At 42.4% G+C, this 24,470-nt stretch overlaps 1 protein-coding gene across 3 annotated transcripts in view; it reads right to left on the reverse strand.

The window, feature by feature from the left end:
- The window catches only part of INVS (inversin), a 64,908-nt gene that overhangs the window by 19,156 nt on the left and 21,282 nt on the right, over window positions 1–24,470 (reverse strand). For all 3 annotated transcript variants that reach the window (XM_028702156.2, XM_028702155.2, XM_028702158.2), the window contains 6 exons: window positions 11,651–11,824; window positions 10,899–11,066; window positions 10,278–10,458; window positions 9,472–9,581; window positions 5,792–5,963; window positions 534–689 (listed from right to left, as the gene is read on the reverse strand). In XM_028702156.2, the coding sequence (XP_028557989.2) occupies window positions 534–689; window positions 5,792–5,963; window positions 9,472–9,581; window positions 10,278–10,458; window positions 10,899–11,066; window positions 11,651–11,824 (961 nt within the window). The remainder of the gene's footprint in view (window positions 1–533; window positions 690–5,791; window positions 5,964–9,471; window positions 9,582–10,277; window positions 10,459–10,898; window positions 11,067–11,650; window positions 11,825–24,470) is intronic.

Raw genomic sequence — 24,470 nt, forward strand, 5'->3', positions numbered from 1 at the left:
ACAGAAGATTTGGATATTTGTGCCCCATTAGGCAAAGACCAGGAAAAGTTTTAGAATTAAAGATTGCCTAACCAAAAATGCCTGGCTGGAAGCCAATTCCAATATTATTTATGGGATTTAATGGAGAGAGAGAGCTTTTCAGAAACAAATTCCAAAACTAGCTTTGAAGTTTAGGCTCAATGACAAACTGTCCCTCTCAGTTAGTTTTAAAACATGACATATAAATACTGTTCAAACAGCCAATGAAAAACTCAGAGGCAACTTCTTCCACATTAATCTAATGTTATCAGCCTAAAGGATCAGCATAATCCAGATTTACCTCAAATGTAGCTTTAGGAAGTATTTTGGTGGAAGATCTAATTTTCTGCCCTGATCTTTCAGTGTAGATGCATGATAAATACCTTCTTTCAACTCTCTTCCTGTGCCAACTGGGGATTCACGTTCTTCTTGTCTGTCATTACTGTTTATTTCATTTCAAAAACTGAAGACAGCAGTGTTTCTATGAACAAGTCTATAAATGTGTCACAGCTGACCTTTAATGAGAGTCTGTATCACTTCTTTATGTCCCATCTCACAGGCGCGGAATAGGGGAGTGTGCTTCATGACGTCAGCAGCATCTACCTGGGCATCGTGTCTTAGCAGCAATTGCACGGTGCTGACATGGCCAGAAAGGGCAGCAGCATGTAATGCTGAAAGATGGACAAAAAAACAGGGCATGTAAAAATTAGAGGAGAGCAGTTAGAATTGTGAATGTGACAAAACTTAAACACCAGGGCAAGAAGGGGGATTTACATTCATCTTCACCTATTTTTTAACCTATGCATACAGCTTATGCATTCTTAATACTATCACTAAATAAATTGCTTAATACTATCACTAAATAAATAAAGACTCTGGAGAGTCCCATGGACTGCAAGAAGATCAAACGTATCCATTCTTAAGGAAATCAGCCCTGAGTGCTCCCTGGAAGGACAGATTATGAAGCTGAGGCTCCAATACTTTGGCCACCTCATGAGAAGAGAAGACTCCCTGGAAAAGACCCTGATGTTGGGAAAGATGGAGGGCACAAGGAGAAGGGGATGACAGAGGACGAGATGGTTGGACAGTGTTCTCAAAGCTACCAGCATGAGTTTGACCAAACTGCAGGAGGCAGCGGAAGACAGGAGCGCCTCGCGTGCTCTGGTGCAGGGAGTCATGGAGAGTCGGACACGACTAAACAACAACAACAACAAATAAATTGCACTAGCTGATGAAAAAGCTTAAGTTACGTTGGTGAAAAGAATCTAATCGGGTTACTGGCTGTTTAGAAAAAAAGAAGTCTGGCAAAATTGCCACCTGCTGCAGGAACTTGGCTGCATGGCCTGACCCTACTGTACATTCCAGATCCTGTTTTTCAGCACTACACTTGTGGAGCACAAGGCAGTAAACTACTCAACTGGTTGATGCATGAGATGTTTGCAACAATACATTTAAATAAAGGAGCAGCTATGTCAGCAAGGCCTGGTTTCTCCCCCTCCATCATTCATTCTGACGCAGGCAACTTGCTTCCAAGCCTCTGTTCAGTATTTCCTAGTAAGCTCATTTTTCTTGAAGGGAGTCACAGTGACTGAAGAGATTCTTCAGCCAGCTGGTCACAATGAAACCTTTGTTCCACCAACACTTAGATCCCTTTCCATTGTATATAGTGACGGCAAAGTTATAAAGCTGCCCCTGTGCTGCTCCTACGATACTAATCGACATTCTTTTCCCTTGGTATCATTTTGCTAGACAATAACAAATGTCTTGCAATTCTATTAAAACTTGAATTGAATGGACTCAAATGCAATGGTAGATCTGGGTTCAACTAAGCAAATTTCTTAGCATCCGTATCACAGACCCTTTTGGAAACATGTGCAGCTGGATATTATATACTTTAGCCCAACTTCTTCCAAATTTAAAATTGCCAAATGAGACATGATTATGGAAATTCTGTGTGGTTAAAGAGTAAAACCTCCGAGAGAGAGAGAGAGAGAGAGAGAGAGAGAGAGAGAGAGAGAGTCAGAGTCTAATTTTAAGAGCAAGGGTTGGGTAGGAGTGCAGAACTGCTGCACCTGCAGCTTTCCACTCCCCAAACACTTTTATTTTAGTTGAGGTTCATTCCAGTAAGAGAGCTCGGCTGAGGAGGAAAGCATTTGAGAAGAATAGCTAAGTGAAAATAAGTGTCAGCAAGTGGAGGGTTCTGCACTTGTTAAATGGTTTTTATTTCTTTTCATCATTTTTGGGAGAGGAGAGCATAAATCAAGTACCAACACATCAAAAGTTAATGATTACTAACAATGTGGGACCTTCCATTGGTGTACTTCAGCACATACATGTAAAATATTTAAAAGCAAACTTTCTAGAGCTTGCTGTGCACACAAGGCGGTCCTTGTATAGCCAATTGTTGATTGAGAAAAATAATTGATGAGTACCAAATATTAATATTATTAATTATTATATTATTAATTAATAATATAAAGAGGAGAGCACAAAATATGGTCTGAAGCTCAACATCAAAAAAACTAAGATCATGGCCACTGGTCCCATTACTTCCTGGCAAATAGAAGGGGAAGAAATGGAGGCAGTGAGAGATTTTACTTTCTTGGGCTCCATGATTACTGCAGATGGTGACAGCAGTCACAAAATTAAAAGATGCCTGCTTCTTGGGAGAAAAGCGATGACAAACCTAGACAGCATCTTACCTTGCCGACAAAGGTCCGTATAGTTAAAGCTATGGTTTTGCCAGTAGTGATGTATGGAAGTGAGAGCTGGACCATAAAGAAGGCTGATCGCCAAATAATTGATGCTTTTGAATTATGATGCTGGAGGAGACGCTTGAAAGTCCCATGGACTGCAAGATGATCAAACCTATCCATTCTTAAGGAAATCAACCCTGAGTGCTCACTGGAAGGACAGATCGTGAAGCTGAAGACTCCCTGGAAAAGACCCTGATGTTGGGAAAGATGGAGGGCACAAGGAGAAGGGGACGACAGAGGACGAGATGGTTGGACAGTGTTCTCGAAGCTACCAGCCTGAGTTTGACCAAACTGCAAGAGGCAGTGGAAGACAGGAGTGCCTGGCGTGCTCTGGTCCATGGGGTCATGAAGAGTCGGACATGACTAAATGACTAAACAACAACAACAACAACCAAACTTTTGTGAATAAATGTTGATTTGATAAATGTATGAAAAGTCTGCTCTGGTGGGCAAGTTACTCCACTAGTGACACTGGTCATTTTCTTTCATGTCATCCCAATTTAGTGAGGGCTCTAGGAAGTTTCCAGTATTTAGCTGCCTTCATTCTTGAATCTAAATGGAGAAAAAAGGTCACTCCCTTGCGTTCACAGGAAATGCAAGATGCACCATAAGAGAAAAATAGCATGTGAAGCAAAGACTAAGAGATCTATCCTGGATGAAGGCACAACTCAAAGGGGCTGTGCACTCCTCAGCACTATTTGCATTTCCTGCCTTCATACATTAGATGGTGATATAGTCCATCTACCTACCTCATGGACTGACACCCATGGAAGTGGCCTAATCACAGTCATGACAACTGTGAATGAGGCGACTTATCTGGAATGCATTACTAAGGCACGGACACACTGGGCTGACCTGGGTTCACCTAGCTGTATCGGCTCAGGTACAAAGACAGGTTGGAGGGTCAAGAGAACAGTGGCAGTAGAGCTGCCATCATCCACAGGAGTTCCATCTTCCTTGCCAGAAAGCCAGTTTGCTTAGGTACCAGCTTTGAAAAGTTGTTACTGCTAAAAGGAAAGAGAGAGACAGAGACAGAACAGTGATTCTGCTGGTGTAACGTCCATCCTTCTGCACTGTGTGACCTTGTAAAGGTGATCACAGATGTGGTGTTGGAGTGCCCCCAGATTGTAGTTCTGGGGAACTTCAATATTTATTCTGTGGTTGCCTTAGTAGGGCCAGCTCAGGATTTCATTAAGCCATGACAGCCATTGGTCTGTCTCAATACATCATGAGGCATACCTGCTGTGTTTTTAGAGTGGGCTAGTTGTTTTCCAGCTGCAGGGGGAGTTATCAGATTACTTTCTGGTCAAACATGGACAGGAAGTGACTGTTCGCCTTGCAGAGGTAGAGGACTAGTTGTTATGCTCTGGCAGAAGACTTGTGGAATCTGACATTGCTGGTGCTCCTGTTGAAGCTATGGTCTCACTAGAATGGTGAGATGGAAAGAGCCATGACAGCTCCAGGGCACCCTCTCCAGTGGTGTGAAGTCCAAAGTTCAGTGGTTTTCTGTGGAACTTTGAACTACGAAGCAGTTGGATGACAGATGGAGTGCAAGTCTCACACCAAGACCGACCAAACACAGAAAAGAGAACATAATTGAATCTACCATGTGACAGTGATGGCAGCAAAGGTGGCTCACTTTGCTACCAATATTGTGTCATTGAGCAACTGTCCAGCAGCTTAAAAAAAAAATTCTATTGAGTTTTCAAGAATAACTAAATACATAAGCATAGGAAATGATCTGTTCAATAAAGTATGCAGATACAATTGCCTTACACTGTCATACTTGCTTCACTCAGCAAACATACACAGAACTACTATAACAAATACACTAACTGAAACAAAACTCTCTCTCTCTCTCTCCTAACCAACTGACTCTTGGGTTCCAAATGTCATAAGAATATCCCATTACTCCTCAGCAGGTCAGCAGAGCTTTCAAGAATTTTGAGGGAGCTGCTGGCTTTTGAGTCACAGCTAGGAGCCATCACAAACCTGACGCCTGCTGTGACAAATTTGCAAGGCATCTGGAGGATAAGACACGATTTTGACACTACACATAGTGCAGGTTCTAGTGAGATGTCAAATACAAGCATCTGATAATGTTCTGTGAGAAGCCACGGGTTTGGACAGCTAGAGATTTGGAACCTGGTGCCATCAAAATGCAGGTGACACCCAGCTCTACTTTTCTATTCCATCTGAACCAGATGAAGTGGTATCAATTCTAAATTGCTTTCTGGAGGCAGTACTAATGACCAACAAACTGAAGCTCAATCCTGAAAAGAGGGTAGCATTATTGGTCAGCAGTGTCTGTGTCCAGGAATTTGGTGTGCATCCTGCTCTAGATGATACGGCAGTTCCTCTGGGGTAAGCCCATGATCTGGGGGTATTCTTTGATTCAGAAAGTTTCATCCCTAATATCACCATCATGTTTAACATTCCTTTAATCATTAATCATAGCTATATTATACTTATTCTATAAAAAAGATTTATGGCCATCCAAAGGTTTATGGCCATGTTCATGTTGTATATCCAATGATTCTGTATATCAACCAGTCATAGTTTAGTTAGTAAACTTTATCTCCATTTATCATCACATTTTTTGAATTTTCAGACCAGGTTCTGAAGAGCTGCCTTAGCTGTGTCCAAAGGCTTGAATGCAAAAATCGTTCCCCACCTCCTCAGTGCCATTAGGAAAATGGACTGCATTTGAAACTTCTATCAGTTTCCAAAACAGTTTTGCCATGCAGCTTGGAGGGAAACTGCTGTTCAAGACATAATAGTCCCTCTTGGATGGGGGTTTGGGGAGGGATTCTAGCATTAACCTACAGCAACTATTCTCCCTTTTGATTAATCTACAATCCATCCTATTTTGCTCAATACAATCTTTTGCTCATTGTACAATACTTGTACAATGCATCCTTAGAGAATCCAGAATTCATATTGCATACATGAGTGTTCAAAACAGTAGTGCACCTACCAAGTTTATAAGAACTTCAAAAGTATGTTAGTTTTCTTACCTGTGCCACCATATTTGTCTGCCATGTTGATATCAATGTCCAATTTTAAATTCAGCATTGTCTGGATGACATCGTTGCTGCCTTTCCCAGCAGCCCACATAAAAGATGTTCTTCCCTCAAGATCTGAATCATCTTTCACAGAAGGATGCTTCAAAAATGCTTCCACGGTTTCCTAGACCACAAATCTTCTCTGAATAAGGATGGTATTGAAATGAAAATAATATATGGCTCTAGGGTTCACAAATCAAACTATTGTCACATCATAGCAAGGATTTTTTGCTTAAGCAAGAAAACTTCATTCTTCCTTTCAAGGAAACATCACAAGTTTCACAATGGTTTGGAAATATTGCCATTAAAAGAGCATTGGGGGATTCTGAGTCCTCAACACTATTTAAACCTATTAGGCTTCACTCTTTTTTTTAAAAAAACAACAACAACCCTAACTGTTTAGTATTCCTAATAAAGTGAAAAAGTGGGTTGTGGATTTCAGTCAAATTAGCCTCTCTTTCTTAATTTTTAAAAAGACTACCAAGCCTTTTAAATAATTTGCTAGGCTTCCATTATTGTACTTCACTGCTGTGTATGACACAAAATTCATACAAATGTATAATACAGCCTCCATGATGACAAATGTATCCACAGCAGCATTCGTTCTGTTTATTGAATTTAGATATTTTCACAAGTTCCTCAAACTTTATTTTTAAAGCTCTCTGAGGACTGGTTCGCACAATATTGTTCTGTACATGAAAAAGCATCCCCAGCTATAACTTAGATGGACAAACGTACCACATAAACCACGTGACGGGAACTGCTGCCAGCCAGCCATCTCCATAATCACCTTGTACACATTTATGTTTGTCTGCAGGACATGTGCCCGAGAATGGTCAGGACTGTTCACATGTACAAGTAAAATATTGTGTGAACAGATTCCGAGATGTTTCATTTTGTTGCACTGTATGGCATGCAACAAATCCTTACTTGTTAATATGCAATGAAGTCATCATGTTTTACTGAAAGACAGTTGGAATGCACCCCTGGTAAGCTACGCCTCGATGGGAGAAGATGCAGATAAACTTCTCTCCCTTCTCTCATCTCTCTCTTTCTCTCTCTCTTTTCAAAGACCAAGACCTGTCCTAGATATTACTTCCCTGGCACAACAAAGTAGATGTGCATACAAACTTCTTGGCTTTTGACATATGTTCACAATGCTGCTGTCTTCCTTCCCTGCCAAAAGGCAACAGAACAAACTGTTAAGGCTATACAAGCCCTTAATCAAAAAGGTAAAAAGCGTTATTTAAGCTGAGCCAAAGTTTCATGCTTCCCACACTGTATCCGCTACACCAAACCTTCTCTTTAATCATGGAGTAAAAGACCTACTCTTCTTCATGAGAAAACGCATTTTGCCGCTCAGGCTCTCAGCAATACCAGATGGTTGATCCTTTTCTTAATCAGACCTTGACAGTTTTAGGGTGGATACCAAAACATGATATATTTCATGATGTATATTTACTCCTCAGTTCCTCCCAATCCAGGGCCAGCCTGCCCCTGAGACAGAGGGAAGCAGCCTGCCTCAGGCGGCAGAATCCTGGGGGGGGGGGGGGGGGTGAGGCAGTGCCCTGGCGGGCAACTTAACGGACTTGGGTTCATTCATTTCGGTGGGTCTGCTCTGAGCAACTGTAATTAGTTGGCTTAGTTGGAATTGGACAATAGCTTTTTATTTCAAAAGCACCTGGAAAGCAGGATTGCTATCTTTTGTTGTAAACATTTATTCCACTTTGCCTAAGGAAAACAGGCTTCCATATTGATTCAAAAACATGGCAAAGCCTTTTTGATCAAAGGTAACAATGCAACAAAAGAAGTGTGTGCACACCATAAGAATAGAAACATCGCCCAAATCTCCATTTTCTTAACAATGTTCTTTTATCCGCTGCCAACACACCTTAGTGTAAAAGTGTTTTCACCAGAAGTCAGGCCAATTAATGACAGGACTTGGAAAAAAGAACAATTGGTGCTACCTGAAGTGGAGATTTGGGAGTGGAATGCTGGAGCCAATGGGGTGATGCGGGCAGGAGCAAAGCTTTGCGGAAAATAGGCTTGTTCCCCTCAGCTTTTCAGATTCGCCAAGCAGCAAGTATCGACCGAGTCCTGAAAGAATAAAATTCCCTGCCTATTTTCCCCCTCTCTCTTGGCTCGATGAAGCGAAAGGAACAGTGTTAGGTATCTGTGAGTAAGGGAAATAAAGAACTGACAGGCCACAAACCTCCATCAGTGTAGAGCACCCCAGGGTGGGGCCCATTGGTGCCAACATCCCACTCCCAAATCTCCACCAGGTAAGACTAATTGTTCTATCTGTATTGTGGGATGCTGGAACCAATGGGGTGAGACATACCATAACAAGTCACTACCACTCAAGTCTTTTGTCTGTGATGTCACGGAGTTGGGTGTCCGCCTCATGGGGAACCAGATTCCGAGAGAAAAGATTTAGTACGGGGTTTTAATATAGGCCAAATACTCAGGGTCTAAGGAATATAACTTGTCTGCCAAGATAGTATTCTTTTTAGAACGCATAGGAGCGTCAAGCTCAGCCTTGGTTACAGCCTTCAAAATAGAAGGAGCTAGCATAAAATTGGAAGAGGAGTGACTGTCAGTTAACAAAGACACATCACTCTCTGGCTTGGAAGATGTAGCTTTATCTGATTGAGAAGTTAACTCAAGAGCATGCATTATTTTGCGCTTCAGAATGGGGGCGCTGGCCTCTTGAAATATCAGATATGGGTTCTTCATGGGTTGAACCCTCACTCCAATCGTCCTCCATGTCCATATCTAAGTGAAAGAGATAGGCACACACAGAGAGAAAGGGCAACTCAATACACTTAATTCCATTGCAACCTGGTTAATTAGGAGGAGGAACAATAGGCTCACAATCCCTCTCCGTTTGTCACTCCATGAACCAGGGGAGGAATGGCAGAAGCAATGCAGCTGTCCCTTAAAGGGCTAAAACTATTCAGGCCGTTTAAATAAGCTGCTGTGGGGGGAGTGGATGAACTCAACTGCCATGTTCTCAGTTGCCACAGCAGCGAACCGGGAGATTGTGGTATACTACTGCCAAGCCACACACTCCCATCGCTGTTAAAAACGTACCGGGAGGGGGAGAAGAGCCTCTTGCCACTCACTCCTGTGCCCTTTGAGAGAAATGCAATCGGAGAGGGCTGGAGAGGGGAGGGCGGGGATGCCAGGCAGGAAGGAACTGCTTCGCCCGATGCTGAGGTGGCAACAGAAGAAATTGTCATACAAGAAGTTTGTAGAAAATAAAGACAGGTGACCTCAGCAATGGAGGTGACCGAGTTAGAAATGGGAGGCGGTGCGCGGGAAGCTAGACTGCACCCTGCAAGCGGCGGCCAAAAAGTGCCTCAGCCACAGTCAAAAGCCAGGGGCAGAAAAACTAGGTTTTAATGGAAAAAATAAACAAAATAAATAAGTAAATCCAACAGCGGGGGTCGAGGCTTATCTGAAGCAGGAGAGCCGAGGAGAACGCTCTGCTGCGTCAGGCAGGAGAAAAAACTGAGGTGAAGGTGCCCATTTCCCACAAAGCGTTGCTCCTGCCTGCATCACCCCGCTGGCTCCAGCATCCCATGATACAAATCAGAGATACTTCAACATAACCTGTTTGTTTCACGTACAGCAAAGTTACTCTGTGCTGCATAGTGTAAAGGTGTTGCCCCTTGGCTGTCAGATGGGATGGTCCCAAACTTGTTTCTTTCCAAAAGAAGGTGGACAATCTGCGCATGGCCTAAAAGAGAGAGCAGAATACATATTACTTAGCTCACTATATGTGCTCCAGATTTCTTCCCTCATCCTATGAGGATGTTGTTATCTCTGTTTCCACCAGCGCATGTGCATCAGTGCAGGGACCTATCTATTTTAGTTATGGAGCTCTGTAAAATGCAGCATTGATACAAATAAGTAGGAAGTAGGAAGTTACAAAAAGCCGAGCAAAGCTGGCAAATTTGGGCTGTTCAACAACATGTTATCTGCTCATTTCCCTCACTGACAGATCAGCAGTATGACTGCTAAATCTAGAACCGTACAAATCTGACAAGCAACCGTATCTGTGTGCATCTTAATCAACCTCAAGATTCTCCTTCGCCAAGTCGCACTGCATGTTATGTGGAGGGCTGTAGATCAGTGGTACAGTCCGTGCTTTGCATGGAGAAGGTCTGAATCTCAATCCCTAGTATCTTCAGCTATAACTGGGAAAGACCGATAACTGGAGAGCCGCTGCCAGCCAAAGTGTGTCAACAATACTGAGCTAGCTGGACCAATAGTCAGAGTTAGGATAAAGCAGCCTTTATGATCCTGTTTCCCCCTCTTTCACACCAGTCAAACTTCTTCAATGTTTCAAGCTCCAATTTAGGAAATTCGAGTTCCACAAAATTGATATATATACCCAAGAAGAAATTTAGAAATTTAGTCACTCAGTATTTACCCAGTAAAGCTGCCCAGTGCAAGGGAGTTCGAAATAAATTATCATAAGAGGTGACATTGCAACCTTCATAGGAGGTCAACAGATCAGCAACAGCTACATTCCCATCAGCAACTGCAAAGTGAAGGGGAGTTCGTCCTTCGTAGTCTTGCCAGTTCAGCAGAGATTCAGTTGGAGCAGCATCCTAGTTGCAAAAGTGCCAGGTAGATAAGGTGCGATTAGCATTAAGAGATCGTAGCAGCTATGAGAGGATGGTTTTACAATTAAGAGGTTACATGAAAGCTGCATGTACTCAAGACATTTAAACCCAAAATTACGTTAGGGAGGTGCTTGCTGGCCAGGCTTCAATTTGACCTGGGGTGGGAGGGATGGCAATGGACTTAAAGAAGAGGCACCTTGCCCAGGGCTCTCTCAAATCTAGCAGCACCAGTGTGAATCCACGTTAATAAGTGAAGTTGGGAGGCATTCAAAAGGACGTTAGAGTGTCTCTTGTGACAGAGACAACCCTTACGACTATGAGCCCTAAAACGATTCCAGGTACTCTTTGTGGTGCCTACATACAACTGCCACTGAAAAAAAGGTACATCAGATCAGATAGGTATTCATTTGAAAAGAAATCCTTACCAAAATGCACTTGACAGTATGAACTGCACTTGGATCCTTGTGGTTAGCAGCCCAATGAAGTGGAATTTTGCCTTCAATATCTGGGATTCCAATATTAGAATCATGTTTGATCAGAAGTTTCACATGCTCTGGATTATTGTAATAGGCACTCCAGTGAAGAGCAGTTTGCTGGGGGTAATTAGAAGAGATGCACAGTAAAATGAAATAAACATTCTGCTTTTGTGAACTTCAGAAACCATGTAAAATGAACAATTTACAAATTATGGAGACTGAGGACAGTCGAAAGTGAGGGAATGCTGGTTTATCAGAGGCTCTGGGTTTACTTCTGTTTAGTCTCTGGATGCGACCAACTGCACAGAAATGATCTCAAGTATGCTGTACATAAAACACAGAGGGGAGTTCAGGATTCATTCCAAGCGCACAATGACATGAGAAAGTGGGATACAAAACGATATCCACTATGCATTACTTGGTACAATGAAAAAGGGAGTTGATTCAAAGTGACAATCCTGAATCAGTAGTCTGATGGAGTGAATTGAAAACTGATGGCTAACTGAAATGCTGATCCCACATGGAAGTGAATGCAAAGTCTCTACCTTTCATAGCATGTGCAGCTGATTTGGGGAGGGGCACAAGTACCAGTTCCCTGGCAGTAAAGAAAGTTCCAATGTTTGTTCTGGTCAGATGACACAGAGACCATTAAGAGGAGCCAGAGGTTTCAGCAACAGTAAAAGTTACAAGTCTGATTTTACCTTGTTTTTGTCCTGCGTATCTACTTCTCCTGGTGCCATGTATTTAAGCAACAAAGCCAAGCACTTAGGACTCTTGTGCCGTGTAGCTAAGTGTAACGGAGTGATTTCTTCCAAATCCTTCTTCATCCAGTTTGCTCTACGAGCAAGTAAAAGCTTCATAAAGCGATAATTTCCCTAAGCAATGTAACAAGGAAGGGGAAGAATAAAGTTAATTTCAATGAATAAAAAGCGTTATGAAACCAACATGTAATAATTTTGAAAAGCAATCATTAGAGGTAATGGCAATATATAGTCTATAGTCCTGTGGACAGGTGACTAGAATCATAGGATTGTAGAGTTGGAAGGTTACCCTGAGGGTCATTCTGGTCCAACTCCCTTGCGGTCTTGACTATGCTACCACTCAGTGGATTTGTAACTGGCTGACTGACCGAACCCAAAGGGTGCTCATCAATGGTTCCTCTTCATCCTGGAGAAGAGTGACTAGTGGGGTGCCACAGGGTTCTGTCTTGGGCCCGGTCTTATTCAACATCTTTATCAACGACTTGGATGATGGACTCAAGGGCATCCTGATCAAATTTGCAGATGACACCAAACTGGGAGGGGTGGCTAACACCCCAGAGGACAGGATCACACTTCAAAACGACCTTGACAGATTAGAGAACTGGGCCAAAACAAACAAGATGAACTTTAACAGGGAGAAATGTAAAGTATTGCACTTGGGCAAAAAAAATGAAAGGCACAAATACAAGATGGGTGACACCTGGCTTGAGAGCAGTACATGTGAAAAGGATCTAGGAGTCTTGGTTGACCACAAACTTGACATGAGCCAACAGTGTGACGCGGCAGCTAAAAAAGCCAATGCAATTCTGGGCTGCATCAATAGGAGTATAGCATCTAGATCAAGGGAAGTAACAGTGCCACTGTATTCTGCTCTGGTCAGACCTCACCTGGAGTACTGTGTCCAGTTCTGGGCACCACAGTTCAAGAAGGACACTGACAAACTGGAACGTGCCCAGAGGAGGGCAACCAAAATGGTCAAAGGCCTGGAAACGATGCCTTATGAGGAACGGCTAAGGGAGCTGGGCATGTTTAGCCTGGAGAAAGGGAGGTTAAGGGGTGATATGATAGCCATGTTCAAATATATAAAAGGATGTCATATAGAGGAGGGAGAAAGGTTGTTTTCTGCCGCTCCAGAGAAGCGGACACGGAGCAATGGATCCAAACTACAAGAAAGAAGATTCCACCTAAACATTAGGAAGAACTTCCTGACAGTAAGAGCTGTTTGACAGTGGAATTTGCTGCCAAGGAGTGTGGTGGAGTCTCCTTCTTTGGAGGTCTTTCAGCAGAGGCTTGACAACCATATGTCAGGAGTGCTCTGATGGTGTTTCCTGCTTGGCAGGGGGTTGGACTCGATGGCCCTTGTGGTCTCTTCCAACTCTATGATTCTATGATTCCCTGGAATGCAGAAATATCAACAAAAGCATCCATGACAGGTGGCCATCCAACCTCTCCTTAAAATCCTCCAATGAAGGAGTCCTCAAGCTTCTGAGGGAATCTATTCCACTGTCTAACACTTCTTACTGTTAGAAAGTTCTTCCTACTGTTTAGTCAGGATCTCTATCCTTGTAACTTGAATCCATTTGTTCGAGTCCTACCCTCTGGAACAGCAGAAAACAAGCTTCCATGTGACAGCACTTTAGATATTTTAAGATGACTATCATATATCTCCTCTCAGTCTTCTTGTCTCCAGGCTAAAAAGGTAAAGGTAAAGGACCGCTGGCAGTTAAGTCCAGTCATGAATGACTCTGGGGTTGTGGTGCTCATCTCGCTTTACTGGCCGAGGGAGCTGATGTTTGTCCGCAGAGTTTTTCCGGGTCATGTGGCCAGCATGACTAAGACGCTTCTGGTGAAACCAGAGCAGCGCACGGAAATGCCGTTTACCTTCCCGCCGGAGCGGTACCTATTTGCACTTTGACGTGCTTTCGAACTGCTAGGTTGGCAGGAGCTGGAACCGACCAACAGGAGCTCACCTCGTCGCGGGGATTTGAACCGCTGACCTTCTGATCAGCAAGCCCTAGGCTCAGTGGTTTAGACCAGTGTTCCCCAACCTTGGGCCTACAACTGTTTTTGGACTACAACTCCCATCATCCCTTGCTAGCAAGACCAGTGGTCAAGGATGATGGGAATTGTAGTCCAAAAACGGCTGGAGGCCCAAGGTTGGGGAACACTGGTTTAGACCACAGCGCCATCTGCGTCCCGCCTGTCTCCAGGCTAAACACACCCAACTCCCTCAACCATTTCCCCTAAGGCTTGGCCTCAAGACTCTTGATCATCTTGGTAGCCCTCTGTGCACATTCCAGCCTGTCAATATCCTTCTTAAATTATGGCACCCAGAATTGGACACAGTACTCCAGGTGTGGTCTGACCAAGGCAGAACAGAGTGGCACTGTTACTTCCCTTGATCTGGACACTATACTTCTGTTGATGAAGCCTAGAATAGCATTAGCTTTTTTTTTTTTTTTGCTGCTGCATCACACTGTTGTCTGATGTTCAGCTTATGGTCTACTAAGACCCTCTAGATCCTTTTCATACATACTACAGGCAACCCCAAGTCAAAGTAGTAGGTTGTCATTACTTTCTCCTAATCAGCCAGGATCTAGAGTAACACAGTTTTTAGATTATTGTTAGTTTTTGAACAAGTTATCTGTCTAATTCTTTCTTATAGTTTTGTCCTGAGTGTTGAATGGCTTGCACAAAGTTTACATTTCATCCATTGAAAAAGGTGGCGGGGGGGGGGTTGAGCCACTTGGTTGGCTAGAGATAAGTGTTTTAAACCTTTCCCACATCAGTAATTTCTTAAGATTTTTCTTATCAATGGGGAGTTCATTCATTCAGATAAAAATTCATAACCATAGAAACCACAGTGAATGTTAACTATCACTTAGTAGGATGTGCTTCCAGTACCATCTTACTCTGGGATATACTTTTAAGAGACTTGATGCTGAATACAGAAAAGTAAGCAACTACTAGTGTTTCTCCCCACAGGTAGCACACTTGCAGAAAGCCTTCGGGCAGGGGTGCCAGCCAAGCAGTACTCAAAATAGAAGGTTTTGCAAAATATATACTGCATCTTGAGAAAGTACTCCAGAGGAAATTATTTGAATTGGGAAGCCTTACCCAGAAATACTTTACCACATGTTAAAATCTAGGAAACCATCTGGTGGTAATTAGATTTATTAACCATATATGTGTTCTCCTGAAAATGTTCTATTGAGAGGGATAATACTTGCTTTGAAATTAAATCTAGCTACAGGAATTTGGATAAATTGAATAAATATTCCCAGAATGAAGCAATTTTCTGAATTAAAGATGAAATGATAAATTCTGTAATTAATTAAAATATTTTTAAAGCAAAGAAACTCTTTTCTAATGTCATTACTAAAATCAAACCTAACATAAAACATTAACTTGATAGATGCAAATTCATTATCATGTAAATTAAGAGATGTTCTTTGCTTTCTATTATTATTATTTTTAGCGCAAGTTTCCAAAATTATGGAGCCTCATCAAAACAAAATGCTTCCATACTTTGAAATAAGAGTTTTCTTGTTGAATATTTTTGTTAAGAAAATAACAGATAAATAAATAGATGGATAATATAAAGAGAAAAAGTGGAATTAAAAATTGAATCTGTCTATCAGTTCTTCCTTCAAGGAGAATCATGCAGTGAGGAGATTATAATAGGATATTATCTTAAGCAGGGGACTGGAATTATTTTACCCTTCAAGTCAAAAGGCATCTATTTGAGGGAGGGTGACCCTTCAGCTAGAGAACTGTCAATGTTGCTTTGGGGGAGAATGTGAGTTTCCATAGATATTGAACAAAAAAGGATTGTAGATTTATATTCATGTGGAAGTATTCCCAGTGATTTCAGTTTAACTTTTGAATAAGCATGATAGGAATTACAAAATTAATTTACTGGTTTTTAAATACACTCAGTGGAATTAATAAAATAGTAATTATATTTTTAACAATAGTGGGAAGAATAGGAAAGAAGACTGAATTGTTCTTGTTTAGTCTGATATAACCTCTTGGGAATTACCTAAGTAACAAAGTACCTCCCTGACTTTTATAAGACATCTGAAGGCAGCCCTGTTTGGGGAAGTTTTTAGAAGAGTTTGGATTTGATATCCCGCCTTTCACTCCCTTTAAGGAGTCTCAAAGCGGCTAACATTCTCCTTTCCCTTCCTCCCCCACAACAAACACTCTGTGGGGTGAGTGGGGCTGAGAGACTTCAAAGAAGTGTGACTGGCCCAAGGTCACCCAGCAGCTGCATGTGGAGGAGCAGGGAATTGAACCCGGTTCCCCAGATTACGAGACTACCGCTCTTAACCACTACACCACACTGGCTCTCAGTGTTTGATGTTTTATCGTGTTTTTAATATTCTATTGGGAGCTGGGGAAACCCAGCCAGATGGGTAGGGTGTAAATAAATTATTATGATTATGATGATTGTTATGATAGTTAAAATTATTATTAATTATCATTATCACAGTACTGGAGCAGGACCTGGGAGTCCAGGATACAAATGCCCATGCGTTCATGAAGTTTCATGGGTGACACTGGGTGAGTCACAAACAGGGTCGATGGGAAGGGGGGAAACCATATACATCACTGTAATGGTTCTATGGGTTGCTCGTGCGTAAGCCTGTGCCAACACCTGGCTGGGTTGCCTGAGTGAACCTTTCCTGTCCGGACAGCCACTCACCCGTGGCTGTCTCAATTGCTGGCAGAATCCGTCAGTGGGCGTTTCTTAAACTTCTTCCAGCAAAGAAGCTCTTTGACGCCCAGTCTCCTCCTACTCTCCCTGCGCGGAAGCCTTCTGCGCAAGGAAGGCGTAGGCAGCAGAGGACCCTTCCTCTCCCCGCTGGTCCCCGGTAATGAGTCATGTGACCCCCTCTCTGATTCCCCCATCTGCCCCCCTTCTCCACTGGAGCTACGCTGATTCCCTTCCCCAGAAGATGGGCTGCCTCTCCCAATCCCGGGACGCTCTCTGGGATCCCTCTGGAGCTTGCTCTCTCCCTCCGTCACTGATGGCAGTTCCCTGACAATCACCTTCAGCTCCTTGGAGGAAAAGTGGGGTATGAATGCAATAATAAATAAATGAACATACCAAGCCTCAAACAGACTATCAATCTGGATAGCCAGAGCCCCTGAAACTGGAGTTTGAGACAGCTTCTCCGCCAGGCAAATTCCTCTGGGAAACCTGCCCCAGTTACAACAGGGTCCTCATCTTCCCCAGGGAGATGACTAAAGCCACTCTAAGGCGTTTGTTGTATCGGATGGATTTCCACTGACACGTCATGTGTGAATGCGTGGATGGAGATGATAGTGCTTCCAATGAAAATTCCATATTGGAAAGCCATCTAATTCAATGGGCATAATGTATATAACCAACAACTGTTGACTTAGAGTCACACATTACTACAAATGTTTTCTGGTTTCATTTGCACAGTACAACCCTCACTCTTCACGCACAGAAACAAATGCTACAGGATAAATGTTTGGTCATTCCTGGTGATCGGTTTATTTCAAAGAAATTATTTTTCAAATCCGTATACTGCTGTTCTGGCGCAGATATTGGTGCTTACTTCTGAATACAACTGAAAACTTACCCTGTAGTTACTTATTGATAGCATATTATTGATGTGGTTGTTCCTGAAAATGATCTCATTTGTGTAGAGTTTAGTGAAAGCCACACTGCAGGTCACTGAAAGTGCATGTTTAAATCCACCACAAACTAAGTATGTTTAGAAGTAGTGACAAGTTGCCAGCATCTTCTCTGTTACTGTGGGATTTTAGGAGGCCAATGCTTTTTCCCTTGACAGAACTGATATAACAAACACTATGGCTTTTTATAAGGCTGATAGAATATAGGACCTTATAAACTAAATCAGTGATGTCACATGTCAATTTAATAGTGAATATGATTGAATTAGATAACTAGTAGAATTGTAAAACACCTTCTTTAACATAAATTGCTGCTTAGTGAAAGCATTCCATGTGTGGCTAATCCTTTTCAAGTCAATGATGGCAACAGCACCACCCATCTTAACAGTGGACCTACGGTAAATCTTAAGGAAAGTGCCCTTTTGGCAATGTCACCTTCACCATCCAGGACACCAAAGACAGAACTCTCAGCACACAAAAGGAAACTCGGCTGAAAGGCAATTTTATTAGTCACTTTCCAAGTTTAAAGAGTTTGTCTGTCTGGCAAAGCAACCTAGGCAGCAAACCAGCCAAGAACATCTGCGACTTGGAACCCATTCTGGTGATCAACTGTGGTTTCACTGAAAGCAAGGCAGCATGCTTAGCTGCTCTACGGCTGAAATGTTACAACATTTCTTCTACAAATGCCCACTGAAACCTTAGCTTTGTTCAGTTAGTTTCCATAGGAATAAGCTGAACTATCAAGTGGTGCACCGTGAAAGGGTACATGTACAAGCACAGTAAAAATGAGAGGAAAGAGGCCACTTCTCCGTGTACTTTTCCTCTTTAAACTGAACCTTTGACTTTTGAGCTCACTGAGCACAACTGGTGCAATATTTCCTTGCTCTGCTTGTTGTTCAAAAGCATGTGCTGAAATTTATCGGAAACAATTGACTGCTTTCAGTTCAATTCTCTAGCATAATGCGTAAAACGTTGTCATTTCCAAGTCATTTTAGGTGCTGTTAATAGTGGTTTTAGTAGGTTTCCTCCATTACTCTTTTAGATCAGTTCAGGCAGAAGCTTCTAAAAACAATTAATCTTGCATGAATTTAAGACACAAGATAAAACACACATCCACTTACACATAAACACTTACAGTAGCTTCTATTGAAATCTGATTCCGAATTATTTTGAGCTAGTATCATATGTGGGCTTATTACAAGGCTGACCCAAAGAGAGGGACGACTCAAGACCATTTTGTTGCAGTAGTAAATACACATCATGTTGCCTATTTTTTGCTATGGCCAGTGGCGTAGCGTGGGTTGTCAGCACCCGGGACAAGGCAAGTAATTTGCGCCCCCTAACCCGTGGATTTGCGCCCCCTAACCTGTGGATTTGCCCTAACCCCAGATGTTGCGCCCGGTGGGGCCGGCCCCCCCTGCACCCCCCACGCTACGCCACTGGCTATGGCAATAGCTTCTGAGCTTATCACTCAGTATCACTGGGCTCAACATATATACTGGAGGTTTTCCAAGCAGCAATGATCTTTATACACTTTGGAGCACTGACAATACTTGTCCCTATGCCAAAATAATTAGCTTATATATAGCTTAGTGATTTAGGTAGCTATGCGGTAAACTAGGGAGGATATACTGGAGCACTCATTCCCAAAAGTGGCTTCTTCCAAAGCATATAAGTCTACGAATGTTTTTTCTGTGGCCCATGTGACCTACAGTTCTCATGATAGAAGCAGCTTATTCAGTGGAGTGTGCTGTGAAGTGTATTGGAGTGACTAAGCGGAGTGCCAATGTAAGTCTTGATCCATGTGGATAGAAAAGAATTAGATACTTTCTTCCTCATGGTAGAGAAGTGAATGGAGACAAACAGTAGCGGCTTGTTTAATGACCTGAGCGTGGGAGATGTAGATGTAGATCCTCCTTGATGTCCAAGCCCACTTCATAAGAGTGGGATGGTTTGAGGCAAAGGTAAGATCATTTATTAAGCCATACAGAAGACCTTGCGGATAAAGATTAAGTCTGGGTGAAAAATTACTTAAGCACTGTGGAAAATGGAACGGTAGTCTTTGACAGAGAGATCGCTGCATTCTGAAACCCTCTGTGTGGTGGAGATGGCTGCTAGGAAAACCACTTTTAAAGAAAGAATCTGGAGTGAAGCCATATGAGGGGTTTAAAGGGTGACTTTTGTAGTGCTTGGAGAATTTTGTGGAGATTCCAGAATGGGAAACTGTGGATTATAGGTGCATTCAAGAGAGTTGTTTGTTGCAAAAAATATCTTAAGTAGAAGCTGTCTCGTGATGGGGCAGATGCACAGCTTTGACACAGCTAGTAAACTGTATAAGCTAATAAAAATATTTTCCCAGTTGTGTTATTTTAGCATGCAGCCAGAAAGTTTTTCTACCGATATTCAAGTACCAAGAGCCAGATCAGTTTTAGCGAAGGGACAGTCAGAGGAATTCATCTCCAAGAGGAGGATTGCATGCAACAGGATCAAAGAAACAACAGGAGTAGTTCTAGCACTACTGAGTCTGAAACCTTTCAAGTAAACACAACGTCTCTAACAAGATAATCTATTTTTCAGACATGCACAGGTACAGGGCAGCACTATAAATATCAGAAGGAGATTCAAAAATTTTACAAGACAATGACTCAATAGTGATATATTTCAGAAGTACAGCTCTTGGTGACGGTAGTGGCTTAGGACTCCCAGATGAATGGGAGTAGAGAAAACAGGCAGGTTTCATTTTTATTGATATAATATTTTGGACAAGGGAATTAAGCCATTGACATATGACTTTAACATTAATTTTCATGCATTAGGAGGGCCCTTAAAAACGAATGTTTTAAGATGTCATTACTTTAGAACATCATTGTCCATTGGTTACAGAATCTGTAGGGAACCTTCTGCAATTAGATTAACTAAGGAAATTCCCTGAATGCAGGGCAAGGCTACATACTGCCAATAAGCACAGAATCCCCAACGGTATGTTTTCTTTGTTAAGCAAGTGGAAATTCAGAAGACATCTCCAAGTGAGAAACATGGAGGGTGTAGAAAGGTGTTTAATCCTTCCCTTGGAACAGCCTTTCTCAACCTGTGGGTCCCCAGATGTTGTTGAACTACAACTCCCATCACCCCTAGCTAGCAAGGCCAGAGCTCAGGGATGATGGGAGTTGTAGTCCAACAATATCTGGGGACCCACAGGTTCAGAACCACCGCCTTAGAAGATGGCCACAAAAGGAAATGTCCAGAGCATGAACCTTCATCATCTGTGCATAGCTTGGGTCTCCCAACACCTGTAGTACCAGGGACTATCTTGGGCAGCTGTGTGCACATGTACATACATAATACTTATTTATCTGGGGTGGCAAAATCATTTGAGCCACTTGAAAACTGTTGAAGATGGTGCTTCTAAAGTTCTTAAACTGACATATAGGCAAGACCTTCAAAATCTGCCTTTAAATGGAAATATATTTAAAAAGGGAGCGGGTGGCGCTGTGGTCTAAACCATTGAGCCTCTTGGGCTTGATGACTGGAAGGTCAGTGGTTCAAATTCCCGTGACGGGGTGAGCTCTGTCCCAGCTTCTGCCAACCTAGTAGTTCGAAAGCACACCAGTGCAAGTTAGATAAATATGTACTGCACTGCTATGGCGGGAACGTAAACGCCATTTCTGTGTGCTCTGGCTTCCGTCGCGCCAGAAGCGATTTAGTCATGCTGGCCACATGACCCAGAAAGGTGTCTGTGGACATATGCCGGCTCCCTCGGCCTGAAGCGAGATGAGCGCCACACCCCATAGTCGCCTTTGACTGGACTTAACTGTCCAGGGGTCCTTTACCTTTTACCTTTATATTTAAATGGTCTTTTCCCCCCTCAAAGCAACTGCATGGGTTTTGTCAAGCAATAGTTTGCATTAAGGCTTCATGATCATGCAACAATTGTAATGAAACACTGTACTGATCTTTTGTTAGGGTTGTATCTAATGATAGTCCTACTCAGAATACATCCACTAAAATTAACAGACATTACTAACTTAGGTTTTTAAATTTCAGTGCTATATTCCAGGAGGATTGTACCACACCCTGTACTAGGTCTCTATTGTCAGCCGATAATTTTCAACAAAATGGACTTGGTAAAGGCAAATAAAATTTTAAAAAGTATATTGAGGGGAGACTTCTTAATACCTTTTAAATGGAAAAGATGATTTTAAAATTATACCTTTCTTAATGGAATATCTCCTGAATGAATCCCATGAAAACCATAAGAAATCTTTCTTCAAAGAATATCAAATGGGTAAAAAAAGAAAAAGAAATGTTTCAACTACCAAAATGATGCAATGGTGAATTCTTTATGTGCTTCATAGGAGCACACTGAAGTTCTGGGCATGCATTATTACTGCTGAGATCCCTTCAAATAATTATTATTTACAAAAATATTGTAGTTCTTTCTGAAACATCTCCTTCCTTTATGGTTGGTTTTAATATCTTTCAAGTTGAAAACTTTCAAATTTATATAACCTCCATCTGAGTAGTTAAAATTGCTTTTACCTAAGATATAAATAATCAGCCAGAACTTGTATTATGTTACCAGCAGAGTTTCCTACCAAAAAAAGAGAGTATCATTTCAAGTTACACAGGTTCATTAACTACATGGACGTATAATTAAACAACAACAAAAAAGAGGTCAAAGCATACATTAACCTATGTTACTTCCCCCATCTATTACATTTTCAAAAGCTTCTGTATGACTTCACTCTGCAAGCTGTGAAAGACCAACCATCCACCTTCTTTTCAGTATGAATAAGGTTGACACCTGACAGCTTCACATAGCTGACAGGGTTATACAACAGCCCACCCTCCCTATTCTCAATCCAATTAGACCTCTAATCCTCCAGATGAAAGGCCCAACTACTCACGTTCTTCATGACAACGACAGCTATTGATTATTTGTCACTGCAGCTAACACCTTCTCTGTGGAGGCCACTCTGACAGAAGCAAACCTCCCAAATTAGACAGCACTTTATCTGCCCTGGAGGCCAAATGGCACAACAAGTAAAGGCTAATAAATGGTATAAAAATGAACAAATCATAACATTATGACAGGTTGATCGTTGCCAGTAGTTTCACAACTCAAGCTTGACGCTCTGCTAGACCTGCTCCTTCTTTTCTCTCTTCCAATTGTGCTCCAACTTTGACTGAATTAAAGGCCAGAACAATTAAGGCATTTGACCAGCAAGGGTAAGCTGGAATGGAAGTATTGCCAAGGGACACAGATGTCAATAGCAGACTACCCATTTGTCAATACAAACATTCGAGACATGCAAATGCTGATGTCCTGGTTCTCCACTAGGTTGCACTGATGCCCTTCATAAACAGCTCAAACGGGAACTGATGAAATTAACTTCCCAGACTTGTAATTTTCTGTTAAGAGGAGGATTTTTAGGAATATAAAACGGAGTTTTCATTAAAGACAGTGCAAATCTATTTATAAAAAGAAATATTTGCGACACTTTATAGTTGCACAGTAAAATCTGTGTCAGAAATGTTTTCTTAAAGCCCGAGAAGAAGGATTTATGTATTAAGAATGACATGATAAATTTAACTGTCACAATAAATGACAAAGAAAGCTTGACTATTCTAGGGTTCTCATACCGTGCTCCTATAGAGCAATCCTATACAGTGTCTACTAAGAAGGAAGTGCCCTGGGTTCAATGGGACCTATTTGCAGGTCTATAGGATTCCAGCCCTAATTTCTTTTTTTTTTTTTGAATATTTTACTCAAGAAATTAGCAATTTAAAATGTTTTAGCTGCTGCTTCCTCCTCAACAATACTTATGTTTATAATGTTTAGACTTCAAAGAGTTACTTTAGACAAATCCAAGTGTTTGAGCATATCTAGTAGGATTTTCTGGCTTTTTCCTTAAACATCAGACCCTTATGCCCCATCACAAATGGCTTCTGGTATCAGTTTCACAAACTGTTTGCGACTGACTGGGTTCAGTCAACACTTAAGGATCTTAATATCCTGCATTTCTCTTCCCCACTTGTACTCTAAACGGGCACATATAGCCCCAGAGACCAAGCTTAAAACTGACCAATTATGAATTCTAAGTTATTTAAGAAAAAAACCCTGAGTTGGTACTATACTGAACAAAAAATCACCACCAGGGAACTTGCATTCAATAGATAATGTAGGGATGGTGGGAGAGTGAGGGTAGGTTGCTGTGGAGCTGCAGGAGAAGGCAGGCGTGGGATATAGCTCAAGAAATACCATATTTTTCACTCTATAGGACACACTTTCTCCCCTCCAAAAATTAAGGGGAAATGTGTGTGCGTCCTATGGAGCAAATGCAGGCTCCTTGATTTCAGCGACAGCAACGTGAAGCCTCCGAAGCGCAGAGGGAGCTCTCCCTCCGTGCTCCGGAGGCTTCGCGTTGCTTTCGCTGAAGCCTGGAGAGCGAGAGGGGTCGGTGCGCACCGAACCCTCTCGCTCTCCAGGCTTCAGGGGTAGCTGCCTGAAGCCTCCGGAGCGCAGCGGGAACTCACACTGCGCTCCGAAGGCTTCGGGTTCCTTTTGCTGAAGCCAGGAGAGCAAGACTCTCCTGGCTTCAGCAGAGAGAGAGAGCTGCGCAGCGCCCCTTCAGCGAAGCGGGAGGAGAAATGGAAGGGGCTCCGTTTCTCTTGCCGCTTCGCTGAAGGGGCGCTGAGCAGAGAGGGGGAGAATTTTTTTTTTTCTTGTTCTCCCCCTCTAAAACAAGGTGCGTCCTATGGTCTGGTGTGTCCTATAGAGCGGAAAAATACGGTACTTTTCTGAACTAGCACTTTCTGAGTACAAAAAGAAAGAAGTGACTCAACAGGGGGAAGGATTCATTTCTTTCTAGGCATGGAAGAAGACAAACAAAAAACAGTGGAAATTGGAAATGCCCTCACTATCAGGGCTGGCACACCTGTGAGAAAAGGTGAGGCAACCACCTCAGACGGCAGGATCTGCAGGGGCAGCAGATCTGACCTCCAAGGAATGCATCAACCGCTGCTGCCACCGCCACCGGAACAGCAATGGCTGCAGTGTACTCTGTTGAGGCCAGATATGCCACTTCCT

Source organism: Podarcis muralis, chromosome 13 (genome assembly GCF_964188315.1).
Source record: "Podarcis muralis chromosome 13, rPodMur119.hap1.1, whole genome shotgun sequence".
Classification (NCBI taxonomy): Eukaryota; Metazoa; Chordata; class Lepidosauria; order Squamata; family Lacertidae; genus Podarcis; species Podarcis muralis.